Source organism: Pelodiscus sinensis, chromosome 20, assembly GCF_049634645.1.
Source record: "Pelodiscus sinensis isolate JC-2024 chromosome 20, ASM4963464v1, whole genome shotgun sequence".
Lineage (NCBI taxonomy): Eukaryota > Metazoa > Chordata > Testudines > Trionychidae > Pelodiscus > Pelodiscus sinensis.
The window spans coordinates 1696751-1711550 of record NC_134730.1 but is presented as its reverse complement, the minus strand read 5'-3'; the positions used below and the strand labels follow the sequence as shown (position 1 = coordinate 1711550).

The 14800-nt window shown below is 47.9% G+C and overlaps 1 protein-coding gene across 3 annotated transcripts in view; it reads left to right on the top strand.

Moving 5' to 3' along the window:
- MYH10 (myosin heavy chain 10) overlaps window positions 1-14515 on the top strand; it is a 146865-nt gene extending 132350 nt beyond the window's left edge. For all 3 annotated transcript variants that reach the window (XM_075903464.1, XM_075903463.1, XM_075903462.1), the window contains 10 exons: window positions 741-953; window positions 1931-2143; window positions 3905-4066; window positions 7098-7226; window positions 8015-8103; window positions 8318-8441; window positions 8553-8761; window positions 10022-10130; window positions 11323-11495; window positions 12871-14515. In XM_075903464.1, coding sequence (XP_075759579.1) covers window positions 741-953; window positions 1931-2143; window positions 3905-4066; window positions 7098-7226; window positions 8015-8103; window positions 8318-8441; window positions 8553-8761; window positions 10022-10130; window positions 11323-11495; window positions 12871-13015 — 1566 coding nt within the window. In that variant the 3' untranslated portion in view covers window positions 13016-14515. The remainder of the gene's footprint in view (window positions 1-740; window positions 954-1930; window positions 2144-3904; window positions 4067-7097; window positions 7227-8014; window positions 8104-8317; window positions 8442-8552; window positions 8762-10021; window positions 10131-11322; window positions 11496-12870) is intronic.
- Window positions 14516-14800: the final 285 nt, after the last annotated feature.

The following is a 14800-nucleotide window of genomic DNA, read 5'->3' as shown; positions in this document are numbered from 1 at the left end:
CTGCCTCAACCCAACTATAGCACTATAGGTGCCTTGCCCTCTTGCAGTTGGAGTTGGTCAGTGCAACAAACAAGTTATGTTGGTGGTAGTGAAACTTTGTTTGGACAAGTTTAGGTTGACATAAGCTGTTTTGTGCTGACCTCATGCCATATAGACCAGGGCAAAGAAATGTATGTCTGTAAAGCCTTAGTTATGTGTTAACCACCCTTACAGACTTTTTAAGAGAGATGTTTACTTGGAAACATGATATTTTATGTGGACTTGATTGGCTGTTGCAATATTGGCTTTTCTCAAGGGACAACTTTTGTAATAGCTTCTGAGAGCCAAGCACTTACATGGTGCTTCATGTCTTCGTTGGATGGAACTTGTGAAAAAGCTAAATTTATTTTTTAGTAAGCGCTTCTAGCCATGCTAGAGTCTGGCTTGATTTTAACTGTCTTGGAGGACCCTGATGGATTTTGTGAGAAGGGACATGAAGACTGAAGGACTATAAAACTGAGGTTCTGAGCTGGTGCACAGAACATGGATAGAAGCTCCTTTTCAAGCTGCTGTGTTTTGGATGATGGTCCCTATTTTATCTCATGCCGAAGCCTCTTGACTGAGAGGTGACACTGTGGGCAGAATAATAAGTGCACCAGGTCACCGGAGAGCCTTAACCTGGTCATTGACATTTCAGTGAGTTAAGTGTTCTTCTGACAGAATTTAAGATTTGTCTTTGAAACCTAGATTGACTTTTTCAGATGCTGGCAGAAGAAAAGAACATTTCTGCTCGCTATGCAGAGGAGCGGGACCGGGCAGAGGCAGAGGCTAGAGAGAAGGAGACCAAGGCACTCTCTCTTGCTCGAGCTTTGGAAGAAGCCCTGGAGGCTAAAGAAGAATTTGAAAGGCAGAATAAGCAGTTGCGTGCAGACATGGAGGACTTAATGAGCTCCAAAGATGATGTGGGCAAAAATGTAAGTATTTTTCCACCTCTCTCTGTTGGGCTGCCTTCCACGAAGGAGATGAAGTAGGAAAGCCCATTTGTACAGGGCAAATAAGACTAGGTAGTAGAACTTGCAAGTCTGAAACATTGACGTTTAAGAGTTGTACCTTTTAAAATGCCTGAAGAACTTAATTACTCTGGCAACTAATCAGTATTCACCAGTGCCAGGCATCTCTGCAACATTCACAGACTAGGTAGGGAGGAGACACAGACCAAATGATAGATTGTTAACTTCTGCTACTTTAAAAACAGGCTAGCTCTGTTTTCTTTGGGATACTCGGAATTGCTGACTCTGCAGTTGGTAGTTTCCTCCTGTTTATCAGACAGATCGGCTGTATCTAGACTGGCAAGTTTTTCCACAAAAGCAGCTGCTTTTGCGGAAAAACTTGCCAGCTGTCTACACTGGCCGCTTGAATTTCCGCAAGAACACTGACTTCCTACTGTCTGAAATCAGTGCTTCTTGCGGAAATACTATGCTGCTCCCGTTCGGGCAAAAGTCCTTTTGCGCAAAAGGGCCAGTGTAGACAGCTCAGATTTGTTTTGTGCAAAAAAGCCCCGATCACAAAAATGGGGATCGGGGCTTTTTTGCGGAAAAGCGCGTCTGGATTGGCACGGACGCTTTTCCACAAAAAGTGGTTTTACGGAAAAGCGTCCGTGCCAATCTAGACGCTCTTTTTCGCAAATGTTTTTAACGGAAAACTTTTCCATTAAAAGCATTTGCGGAAAATCATGCCAGTCTAGACGTAGCCGTCAAGTCTGACACTGTCTGCATAGACTTCACGTCTGGGTTGTTCTTAATACAGGTTTAGTGTCTTAATTATTCTGGTTTAGTGTAGGACAACCACAGAATTAAATCAGTGTGAACGAAGGATTCAGTGTCATTGTTCTCATACAATTACTGTTGTCAGAATAACAAAGATGGTGTCTGCTTTGTACTTGTGTTTTTAGGTCCATGAACTAGAAAAGTCCAAGCGAACCTTAGAGCAACAAGTTGAAGAGATGAGGACTCAGCTGGAAGAACTGGAAGATGAGCTGCAGGCCACAGAAGATGCCAAACTTCGCCTGGAAGTGAACATGCAAGCTATGAAGGCTCAGTTTGAGAGAGACCTGCAGGCCAGAGATGAGCAGAATGAAGAGAAGAAGAGGATGCTGGTTAAACAGGTATTCTGAACTAAGCATGGCTTGGAACGCAACTGTAGGAAACAAAGAACACGGCTAATTGAATTATCACCCAAAAGATGGACTGTCCCTCAAGGCTTGTATGATGTTTCTATTATCACGTAGTGGTTAAGCACTGATCTTTACATGTTCTGCAGGACAGTTTAGCACAAGACTTCTGACACGTATAGTGTGTTTTGATTTGAATTTCGTAAGGGAGCACTTTCTACTTAGCTGTTCTTTCCATTTGAACTACCTTTTAAAACAGTGACTGGAAACATCTTTATGAACGTAAAACTAACAGGTCACTTGCAAAAATACAGTTTTTGGTGTGATCACAGTAAAATGTGCAGTGCATGTGTTCCTTCTCCTGTTGTGTAGCAGTCGTTGCTATCTGGATTTATTCCAAGTAAATTGTGTGATGTAGTGCTTGGATTTTCAGAGTTGGACCATTCCTGCTGACATAGCTATGGTAGATAATCCACAAAATGCACTACTTCTCTAATGAAAACTGGTAAAGGGTCACAGGATTGCCAGCCCCTAACATTCAGCTATCCTGACATGGCCCAAAATATTGAGATGGCTTGAAAGTCACGAGACTTTAAAGAAGTTTTAAAAAGCCAGGAGAGGGATCATGTGAGGATTACCTGTTGCATTCCCTCCCTCTGGGACACATGGCATTGGCCACTGTCGGCTGACAGGATACTGTGCTAGACGGACCATTGGCCTGACCCAGTTTGGTCATTCTTATGTCATCTAACGTAAGAGGCTTTTGATTTCATCCTCCAGAACCATGAGGACTAGACTCTTGCTATTTTTCCTTTAAAATTAAAGCAGTCCCATAATCGCTTGGCTCAAGACTTGAGTGTCAAATAGCCTCAAACTCTTGATAAAATTGGGTGAGTTGGCAACGCTCTGATTCCAGCTTCTATGAACATGTTATAAACAATGGACATAAAGGTGTTTGGGTTTTTTTAAAGCTCCATGTACCTCAGTGCAGTAGGAGTACAAATTGCTGTATATCTACTGGATAAGAGCCTTGACAGTCTAATAAAATAGTAATTACATTTGATTCAGTATACAGCAAAATTAAATTTGTGTGTTTCCTTTCACTAGCCTCTGTGTAACAACCAAGTTTTCTGGCTCGACTTGAACATTGTTCCATAATTTGTTAATCTCTTTTGGCTTCCTGTTGGCTCGTTGCTTAGACATTTGATACGACTTAAATTGCTCTTCATTTTTGCTTTGAAGACTTATGGTTGGGATACAATGTCTTACTGTATGTGGTGGTGACGTGATGTGTCTGAAGTAACCATTTAATTATAATAAGGTATTAAAGATGTGGAGGTTATTCTATTGTTTTGAGTAAGAGCCATTTAATAAGCTGAAATACTAGCTTCTGCACTGAAGAGTGAAGGTAGAGACAAGTACTTCTCAGAAAGTTGATCCTGAAGCCGTCAAATAGATGAAACTATTTTAGTCCATGGGATGTTTAGCATCTGAATTTTCAGTCGTACTGCAGAAATTCCCTGAGTGTCACCTTTTGCTTTGAGATTTATGCTAAGATTTCCATAAGTTCCCTCACTTACCTGTTGTACTACTGTCAACTGGATAGTGATCAAGAGCTGAACTTTCCTCATGCCACCCTTGTGTTGTTACCAACGCCTTTCTTGGTTCTTACCCTTCTTAGATTCAGTCCAAAATCATGAGTTTTCCCATTTCATCCATTCCTGTAACACAGCCTCTCAAACTGTAATTTCACAGGTGCGGGAGCTTGAAGCCGAACTGGAGGATGAGCGCAAACAAAAGGCTCTTGCTGTGGCTTCCAAGAAAAAAATGGAGATGGATCTCAAAGATCTTGAGGCTCAGATAGAAGCTGCAAACAAGGCTCGAGACGAGGCAATCAAACAGCTGCGCAAACTCCAGGTGCGTGAAGCCAGTCCATGCACGAATGTGGCATGTCTCTTGCTTTAGAGTGCGGCTTTGGTCAAGTTCCTTCCAGTCCAACAGTGAGAATAGCTCCCTAGTCTCTTGTCCTGGGAGACCGCTTCCTGTCTGTATTTCAGTTCCTGGGTGTGTTTGCCAGTGAACTGGCTAAAATTGCCTTGCTTCAGCATTTGTATGAAGGACTCAGTTGAATACTAGGTGAAAGCTCCTCTCCTCTCCCTCCTCCCTCCCCCCCTTAGGACCTCACAAAGCAACAAGGTCAAAGTAAATGCTAACTGAGCAATCGCTCAAACGTATGTTTGGATGTTCAAAGGGGGGCTTGTCACACTGCCGATGAAGGTTGCTCGACATGTCTCATTATACTGTCCTGTTTTGAACTGCTTATCACTTGGACACACTATATAACTGTTTGGGCAGAAATTTTCCAGGCTGGGTGTCTCAAGCTGAGCCATTTTGGGGGAAATTTCAGATGAAATTGTTCAGTCATTTCCAGAAATAAGACTACAGGCTGTACCTCCAAAAACTGACATTCTCTGAAATGGCAACATCCATCATCTGGCAGGACCACAGATGCTCCTAGACCAGAGAGCTGGGAGCCTAAGGGCAGGAGGGTTGGCTGGGGCAATAGGGTCAGCAGCCCAGCTGGGGGCAGTGCAAGACCAGAGCTGGAACCCCTCTAGCCGCCTGTGGCAGTGCAAGGCTGGGCCGGAGTCCCCCGGCAGCATGTGGGGGTGCGGAGCTGCAGCACCATTACTGTCCCTGGGAGTGTGGGGCTCCAGCCAGAGTCCCTCAGTAACATGGGGCCAGAATCCCCTGGCAGCTTCCTGGAGGGTGGGGCTGGAGCCCCGCAGCAGCCCCTGGATGCATGGGGTTGGAGCCCCATAGCAGGAGCTGGAGCCTCTGCTACCCAGGAAGCCGGCAGCAGCCGGGCAAGCAGCCCAGACAGGTTAGGGATGGGGGAGGTTGAGACAAGATGCCTGCTGGTGTGGGCAGCCTGCCAGCAGCAGCTTATGGGGGTTTGGGAGCTGGTGGCAGGAGACCTCCCCGGTCTGGCAAATTTTCTCTTTCCGGGCTGGTGAGGTCCAACCTGTAGGAGAAGAACCAGAGTTTGCCCATGCTTGGTTGGTTTGGTCTGGCTTGGTTTTCTGTGTGTTGTTTTTAATCTTTGTGAAGCTCTAGTGCCCTCATTCTATGGGTCAGGGTTTGGAGGAGGGAGGGCAGACAGCACCTTTTTGTTAGGGATGTGCCTTTTCCATCCCGGTGAAAATCTGCCCAAATTTGGCCAAAAATTAAACTCTTCACGCATCACAGTTCTCACATGCTCAGTAGAGGCTAGCTGGAGCCTCACAGCTAAATTCCCCGAAGATTCTGTCCATACTAGCTTGTTCCTTTCAGGAGCACAAGGGGTAGAAACAGGACTTCCTCTGCAACTGTAGTTCCCAGCTGCTTCATGCTGTGCTGGGTCCAGGTCCAGGCACCAGAACGGAGAGCAAGTCGCCTGTCTTTCCTGTGCTCTGTGCTGCCTGCTGCACCCACGCACTGTGGAGGAGGAAGCTGCCTGAACTAATACAGAGGGGACAGTTGTCAGACTGGTGGGAGGAGAAGACCATAGGAGCTGGTTGAGGGGGGACAGGACTGGGACCCAATAGAGTGGAGAAGGGGAAAGGGAAATGGCTCTAGCTCTGACAGAGCCAAGGTGTGGGAGCAGAGACGAGACCGGAGACTGGCTGGGTGGAGAGGTGGGTGGGGTAACACACTGGCTAAAGAGAGGACTCGGAGCTAGTCAGAGCAGGGAATATGGGCTGTGGGGAAGGCAGTGCAGATGAAGAGGAATGGAGATGAGATGGGCATGGAAAAGCTGTAGCTTAGTCGTCAGTTACACACTAACCTGCATGTGCATAAGGGGTCCAGATGACTTCAGTTCTGGTAACTGAGTGACTTTCAACCTTAATGTCAAGTATCAGAGGGGTAGCCGTGTTAGTCTGAATCTGCAAAAGCGATGAGGAGTCCTATGGTACCTTATAGACTAACTGAAGTGTAGGAGCATAAGCTTTCGTGGGCAAAGACCCACTTCGTCAGATGCATGTCCTTCATGTTCTTTCATGTATTTTTATTTGTAATATAGCTATAGACTTCTAATCTCTGAGCATTTTGTGCACGGCTCCAGAGTACTGAGGAAGCATGAAGTTCAACCATTGGTTCTACTGTCAGACATAACTTTCTTGCCTGAGTACTTCCTAATTTCAGACCCCCAAGCATATAAAGTTTTGACATCTCAGGTTTTTATGTGACAAACAAGTAGAGGACAGCATCGAAGTTGAACTAGTGGGGCAAGCCAAATGTGAAGTTCCATACCCTATTGTGTTGCTGTGGATTCTTTTAGGTATATCCAAACTAAGTAGTCCTCTGGCTTGCAGATTTTTGGCTTCCATCAGTTTAGTACAACAGGTTTTCTTAAAGGAAATTGACATTTGAGTCGAGCAAAGATTATGGAAAATATTATCAGAAGCTAGTAGCTGTAATGCTCAGAACATTACATTTAGCAAAATATAGTTTTGAAAGGAGTCTGAATATGTGAGGTACAAATGGATCTGTTCATGCAGCTATATCCTTAAGACAATATTCTGTTACAATGTTCATTATACAGTTTCTCCATCAATTTAGGTACCTACAGGTACCTACATCAAAACCTTTCCCTCCAAGCCATCGCAGCATGAGATCTCAATAAGATTCATGCCATTTTTATCATCCAAGCTTACTGAGGGTTTTTTCTGTAGCCCTGTCTGTCTTGATTAAAACTAAACCTGAGAAGTTGGATAGAATCCAGTGAAGGAGTAAAACACCGACAATGTTCATGTTTTGGGGTTACAATGAAAATTGATTTACAACTCAGTAACTAGAACTATCACCCTACGGTGGGCGTGTCTTCTCATTTACTAAATGCTGAACTCTCAAAGGGGCTAAAACTTTTCTCTAGTGGGTGATGATTTTTCCTTCTCTTAAATTCCAGGCTCAGATGAAAGACTATCAGCGGGAGCTGGAAGAGGCCCGTGCATCCAGAGATGAGATCTTTGCTCAGTCCAAGGAGAACGAAAAGAAGCTGAAAGGCCTTGAAGCAGAAATACTACAGCTCCAAGAGGTATGAGTTAGTTCCATGGTGCCTTTTGTGAGCAGCACATAGGTTCATGTTCTGTACACTTGTCTCTGATTGAAGGTGCTTGAAAATTCAGTGTGTCAGTACTCTGAATAGAGAATTGGCTAGGCAAATGCATAGGACACTCTTAATGCCCTGTTACTTGGATACAGAAAATGCACTAATGCAGCATCGTAGAACAGATGTGAAGTTTTTCCTGATGCTGGTTTGCTAACTGCTAAGTTGTTGGGGGCCATAGAGAACCTAAAGTTTTTTCATCTAGCTTTCGTTTTGCCATGGTTGTCTGCTTAGTGTAACCTCTGGCAAACAAAGACTCTTTGTAGCTTTGTAAATGACTATTTAGGGGCTATTAACAAGCTTCAAAAATTACGACCTTTTTCCATGAAGAGAAACCCATAATGCAGTATGAATAATACAATTGATTCAAGATACCAATGCATTAACAAGAGGTGGAAGGCAATTGAAAAAGTTAGAGATCAGTCTAAAATACTGCAGCATTTTCCATTTAAGGGAACAAATGTACTGCAGCCACGAAGAAGCGGTTAGCGACAAACTGGGAGTGTGAGCTAGTGGTTAGAACAAGGGAGTCAAGCTGCTTTTGTTCTGTTCCTGGCTCTTGCTGGCTGACGGGGACTGTGCAAGTCACCTAGTAGCACTTCACTGTCCTAGTGGAATTGGGAGGCTGGGTTAACGTGTGCAGAGCTCCAAGCTCCCCCAGTGCTATTTGTCTGCACGTTAAATAAGCAAACGAATCTTCTCGTGTCCCCTTGCAGGAACTTGCTGCCTCTGAAAGAGCGCGTCGCCACGCTGAGCAAGAGAGGGACGAGCTAGCCGACGAGATTGCAAACAGCGCTTCTGGAAAGTGAGTCCTCAGCTGACTGGGCGCCTGTTTAACGCAGCAGTGACTGGCTGTTGCTAATGCACTTGCATCCCTTACACTGCCCTCTGCTTAGCAGATTTCCTGCCATAGGAACTGCATCACTGGGGGAGGGGTGCGTGCTGAGTTAGGAAAAGCAAGTGGGAGTAGTTCCTGCATAACTATGTAATGTTCCCCCGCTTTCTCCCCCTCCCTCCAGATCAGCTTTGCTGGATGAGAAGCGCCGTCTGGAAGCCCGTATTGCACAGCTGGAGGAGGAGCTGGAGGAGGAGCAGAGCAATATGGAACTCCTCAATGACCGGTTTCGGAAGACCACACTGCAGGTAAAGTACCGTGGGCACATGCTGCTTTGGGCACGCTTGTGTATACTGTATGAAAGGGAAAAGAAGACCTAGGATGTTGCCTGATGGCTGACTCTTCTTGCCCTTCCAAAGGTTGATACGCTCAACTCTGAGCTGGCTGGAGAGCGGAGTGCTGCTCAGAAGAGTGAAAATGCACGGCAGCAGCTGGAGAGGCAGAACAAGGAACTAAAAGCCAAGCTGCAGGAGTTGGAGGGATCTGTGAAGTCTAAATTCAAGGCGACCATTTCTACTCTGGAAGCTAAGATTGGGCAGCTAGAGGAGCAGCTTGAGCAGGAAGCAAAGTAAGAAGATGGTTGTATTTCCTCTAAACACCAAACAGGCCACACGGATTGTGAGACCCATCCATGGCCCTAGCAGGACTTCTTGTAGGTACCAAAGGTTCCCAGCTCGGTCCCAGCAGCTGGATTTTCAAAGCTAGAGCACAGTTGCTGAAAGGACAGTCTTGGATTGAACAGCATAAATATTGAGCCTTTAAATTGTTAACTCTATCTAGGTTTTCAGGTCCGTTAGCTGTACAGATGATACTGCTGCACTGGTTCTTTTCCCGGAGTAGCTGGGCGAGGATCCTTGTGATCCTGTTTGGACAGTATACTGGATCCCAGTGTGGTGCAGCCATGCAAAGTATCTTTGGAGGACATTGCACTGGCTGACTCTTGTGGGGGAAGCAGCCTTCACTTTTTAGGACCCTAATTCTTCCCTGTGGTAGGACCCTCTTTGTATTTGCAGGGCCTTTCCCGCCATCCACTGCTGTGCTTTAGCTGTGGGAGATGACCATAAACCATCTGTCTTCTGCAGCTGGCTAGCAGATGCCCTTGTTAAAGCACCGCAGCTGAGTACCACCACAGTGACCACACCCCCATGGTTTTAGTATGGGACAGCCAAGCCCATTCCTCTCATGTGCTGACAGACTAGGCCAGGGCTACTCAACAGGGAACCCATGGGTCTCATGTGGCCCGTTTGTTTGCGGCCCATAGTATGGCTGGGATTTACATGGGGCTCAGCACAGGGCCCGCGAGAGGGTGCCAAAACAAAAAAGTAACTGTTTTCTGTTGCTACGTGTTTTAGTAGTTCAATTCCTGGACTGTCGTTGCTCATTCATATGAGTGGAAAGTGGGTCAATGTTGCATTTTATTAATATCAGCAGAACTGACTGAAATGGGGCCTGTGTGTTGTGTGCTCTTGCCTTAATCTTCGTATTCATGCCTGTCAGGGTGAAAGAAGCTATTTGCATGTACTGTATATGCAGCCACTCTTTAAGTGGCAGCCCATGGCATATGCTGTGAATGTCATTGTGGCTCCTGGGGCTTCCAAAGTTGAGTAGCCCTGGTCTAGGCCCTTCCGGTACAACCGTGTGATTACAAGGTCGTATTTTAGCAAGGCACTTGGAAATGAAACTCATCTGTTCTTCCAAGTGACACTTCGATCTGCACGCACTAGCACCAAACTCCACATGCCTGATGATTGTGCTCTGAAAAGAGAACCCAGTGTGCAAAATTCCCAGGCTGGCTGATCTAGGGGTAACCGGCCCTGTGCTTTCTTAGGGAAAGAGCAGCTGCTAACAAGCTGGTGCGTCGTACAGAGAAGAAACTGAAAGAAGTCTTCATGCAGGTGGAAGATGAGCGTCGGCATGCAGACCAGTACAAAGAACAGGTAAGCAAAGTGCACGGTCGTGCTCCACACCCAACTCCTGCAGACGTGCTCCAGGAAGAGCCTCCAGTACAACCGCTGCTCCGCTGACCAGGGCTCACTATCGACCTGGAGGAAAGTCGCTCCCCAGAAAATCCTGCTGTGAAAGCTATGCACCAGCCATAAAACACTCCCCGTTCAAATGCATGCTGAGAACAAGGAGTCCTGAGGAGACTAGCCCAAGGTCAAAGTTCTCTGCGTGGCCCTTAGCAAATCCTGGCAGAGTTGCAGGTAGCGTCGTGCTCCCTATGTCCAGCTGCGCAGCTTTTGCATTGCCAGCTTCTGCTGGGAACTTAGGGGCTTTTTCTCACCCCACCCCAGCCAGTGTTTTCTGTGGTGTCTTCTCCCCCACGCCAGCCAATGAAGGGGGGCCTTCACTGTGGCCCTGACTCCCATCCCAACCTACCTCAGCAGAAGCAGCTGCATGTGGCTGGTGAAAGTGTTCACCAGTCCACAAGCAGGGCCTGAGTGCTTGGCAGGGCAGGGTCACCACAGCAGCTGCTGTCTGGTGGAGCCTTTCTACATGAGCTCCAGGGTATAACCGCCTGCGCCCAGCCAGGATCCTACACAAGTGGTTCAGCAGGTTAGCCTGCCGGGACCGGAGTGGGAGGGGATAGGACTGTGGACCTGGCAAGTGTGGCTGATCTTCGCAACACAGATTCCATGCGAGGGGCCTTTTGTGTCTCCTTTACCTGCTGCAAGTCCCAGTACTATGTAGGGATGTGAATGACCAGTCGGTTCCTCGCTTCCACCTCCTCCCTTGCTGCAGCGCCGCGTGGAGCCCAGGGTCTGCTGCTTTGAAAGGCCGCAGCTGAGAATTTCAAAGCAGCAGGTGGTGTGGAGCCCAGGGTCAGCGGGGGACACTCTGCTTGAGTCCCCCACTGGCCTTGTGTTCCCTGTTGCAGCAGTCCTGGGAGCTGGAGGCTGGCACAGCATGGTAGTCGGAGCTCCGCAGGGTGCCTCGAAGGAGCTTTGCTCGCTCTGGAGACATGGTGGGTGGCGTTCTGCTTTTCACCTGAGCCCGTCCCAATCTGACCCCCCAGTGAGGCTAAAGGCACAAGACAGGGAAGGGCTGAATTCTCCTCTTGCCCCAGACCTTCCCTCGGGTGCTCCGCTGCGTGGGGCTGCCCGCTGACAGATTGGCGCTCGCTCCTAGATGGAGAAGGCTAATGCCAGGATGAAGCAGCTGAAGCGCCAGCTGGAGGAAGCTGAGGAGGAAGCGACCCGCGTGAACGCCTCCCGCCGTAAGCTCCAGCGAGAGCTAGATGATGCCACGGAGGCTAACGAGGGGCTGAGCCGGGAGGTCAGCACTCTGAAGAACAGGCTGAGGTAAGTCCGGCTGGTGGCAGGGGCTCTGAGCACAGGCAGCATCTTACCGAGGTCTTCACTAGCCCGGGGCGGGAGGCTGCCTGATGCCAGGTCTCTTAGGAACAGATGGGAAGTGCCATTGCAGAGCCACGGAGAGGAATTCCCCCAGCGTCCAGCCGACCAGGGTCCCTGCTGGCAAATGCTCCAAAGAGCCAACCCTTCCGGGCTCCCGCGCTCTGGCAGGTGGGGCTCGGCTCCTGGGCCGTGTGATAGGTAATCCTTTATTTCTGCCTTGTCCTGGCTGGACCCCAGCTCATTCCTGTGTGTCCAGGGCTCTGCGGGAAGTGCTGGAGGAGGGGAGAGCGGAGTGAGCTATGCAGAGCAGAGCAGAGCGTGGGAGAGGCAGACACAGCTGAACTGGCGGTTGGCCTGGCTGCATGTGCAGTGGCTTCATGCCGGCTGTGCCACCCACCACCCTCGGCTGCCTGCGCAGGGCCACGAGGTCCAGACATCTGGCTGCTGTGAGGCGCACAGAGCGGGGCAGGAGGGGGCCAGCCTTTTCTGAGCCAATCCAAGCATTTGGGATCCCCTCTGGGGCCGGGCGGCTGCCGGACTCCACACAACAGACATCAGCTAGTGCTCCGTGTTTCTCAGTGTGCCGTGGCCGAGCCTGATTCCTGCTGGTGTCAGATGCTCCTTAGTCTGGTGCAGCAGATGCCCACGCCGGGGACTGAGTCAGCAGTAGTCATGAGAGGCAGAAGCAGGGCATTTGGGAAGATGCCTTCATAACCCTTTCAGTACCAGGTGCTTGGGGGGGTATAACTACTGGCCCAGGGACTGTTTCAAGACCCTTCTTGAAACAGGGTGGAGGGTGACTAGGACTGATGACATGATCGGTCTCCTGGCTTCCTCTCTGTACTTGGTGCAGTGATGGGCACCCTCGGCTAGCGAGTGGGCCGCATGCGAGCCTCCCCTCCCCCATCTCAGGGGGCCGCGAGATTGTCAGAACCACGATCCTCTCCCGAGGGAGGCAGTTTTGCTCGCCGCACTTGTGTATCTAGAATCTGTGAGGGGCGCCGGTTGGCGTAGCAGCACTGGGATTGGATGCAGGGGGAGCACACAGCTCTGTGTTGTGTAACCAGCACGCACCTCGCTTCACGTGCCCTTGCTGCTGTCACGTTAGTAATACCGGTAGTGAACCATTACATGGACAGACTCCGGCAACCCCGCGCAAGGCCAACAGTAAACAAAACGTCTTGTGGACCACACGTAGAACCCTGATGGGCCACAGGCCGCTCACCACTGTTCGGTGGCTCTCCAGGTGACCCATTCACTCCACAGGCTACACAGTGAATGCAGGGGTGCATTTAGGAATTGTTTGGTGGTTTTTTCCTAGGAGGGGTGGTCCTATCACCTTCTCTTCAAGTCGATCTGGTAGACGCCAGCTGCATATTGAAGGTGCATCTCTGGAACTGTCTGATGATGATGCAGAAAGCAAAGGCAGTGACGTCAATGAAACGCAGCCCGCCCAAACCGAGTAGAGCCGGGTCACACCATTAGCATGCAGAGACCTTTACACATAGTGGAATGCAAAGGACTTACCTGACCAGCAAATTGCCTTGTGGCCGTGAATCTGCCTTATGTACGAGTGGCATGCTACAAGGTTACTTATCACAGGTCAACTATGTCTTAAGGCTCTGTAGCCTCACCATCCTGCTTCAGTATAGGTACATCTGCTTTTTTATATATAGTAACTGTTCAGTGCATCTTTTCCAGATCTTCATTGTAAAGCCATTTTATAAAGCATCATGTGAAGGATACGACTTTTTTATCACTTCAGAAACTTCATTCCCAAGCAGTAGTGGGTTGGGGCAGACCCATTGTTGTCACTCTGCATGCTTTGTTGTACAGATTACACCCTTCCATTTCTTTTGCGCTCACATGGCCTCAGCTGTAAGAAGTCTAGTGGCACGCTGTGAAGACCAAACTGCTCCCGTATTTCTTATTTTTCTCCTAAATATTGTGCTCAGCACATAATCAGCAAGTAAACTGTGAAAAGGCCTTGGAGGTGTTCGGGGGAGGTCTAGGGTTGAATGAGGAATATCCATTGTTAACCTGCCATATCATTTCCAAGTGTTCTTGGCATCTGCTTCATCAATTAGTGCTTGTGCACTACAGGTAAATCAAGTGTCACTGTTGTTAATTTGTACAATACCTCGACCTGCTCTATCAATCCCAAGGCATCTGTACGCGTAAAATAGGAACACCAGTAATGTGGAAAAAATAAACATGGAACAGAGGCTCAGGATGGGAATTAACTTATGAACCGGTGGCTGAGTCTTGAGAACATGGAGCTGAATAGCTGCTGCTCCTCTCGATGTGAGGAAGCTTCACAGCCGTGAGATGAAGTGTAACTAATTCCTGAGCCAGCCTAGTGTCCAACGCAGGCTCTTGAGCCTAAAGTAGCAGAAGCATCTGTACTTGCCTGGTTTGGGCTTCTTTGGGGTCTCTGTAGTTAGAGGTGAAAAGCTGGAGATTGCCTGGCTGAGCGTTGACGCGCCAGTGGATGTGAATTCTTTCTTTGGTTTTTTATTTTCAACAGTGTTACACCAAGTAGTTACACTCTCTGTTTAAATAGCGGAAAAACTGACATTACAGAAAGTGCCTTAGACACTACAGTACTAAGACAATGTCACATATATAATTTGCCTATATAACTGATTTACTGTATTAATTTTTGACTGTGCTTCATATCATGTACCTCTCTAGTCAAAGTGGTATTCTTGATATTCAGTGATAATGAATCAGTGTTAACTATGAAATCTCATCCCTCTACAATGTGCTTGGAAACATAATTTTCCTTTGGGTTAAAAGCTTTAACATCTGTTACAAAGGTTTTGTTGTGCGTTTGGATATTTTTTTTAATTGAACTGGCTGTTGACCACCAGGCATCTATCTGACTGCAAATATCTTGTTTTCTTGTATACCCATATTTCTAGACAATGATTTTTGTAAGACAATAAATTTATTCATTATAGATACTGATGCCTGCTCCATTTACTTACAAGAAAAATGATCTCCTGAGGCTTACATGGACTAATAAACAAGAATATGACTGGCAGTTGCTTCTTCCTTCTTACTGTTAGCTGGTCTGTTGTGACTTGCGTCAAGGGCCAGTCCAGGGCGCTGTGCTTTGCCATGGTTCCCAATCCAGCTTTGGCATGTTCTTGTCATTGCATGCCCTGTCACTGAACTTAAACTGAAATACGAGAGGGAGAGATGCACAGTCCTCTGCAGGCACGAGTCTCTGATTTAAATGACTCTTC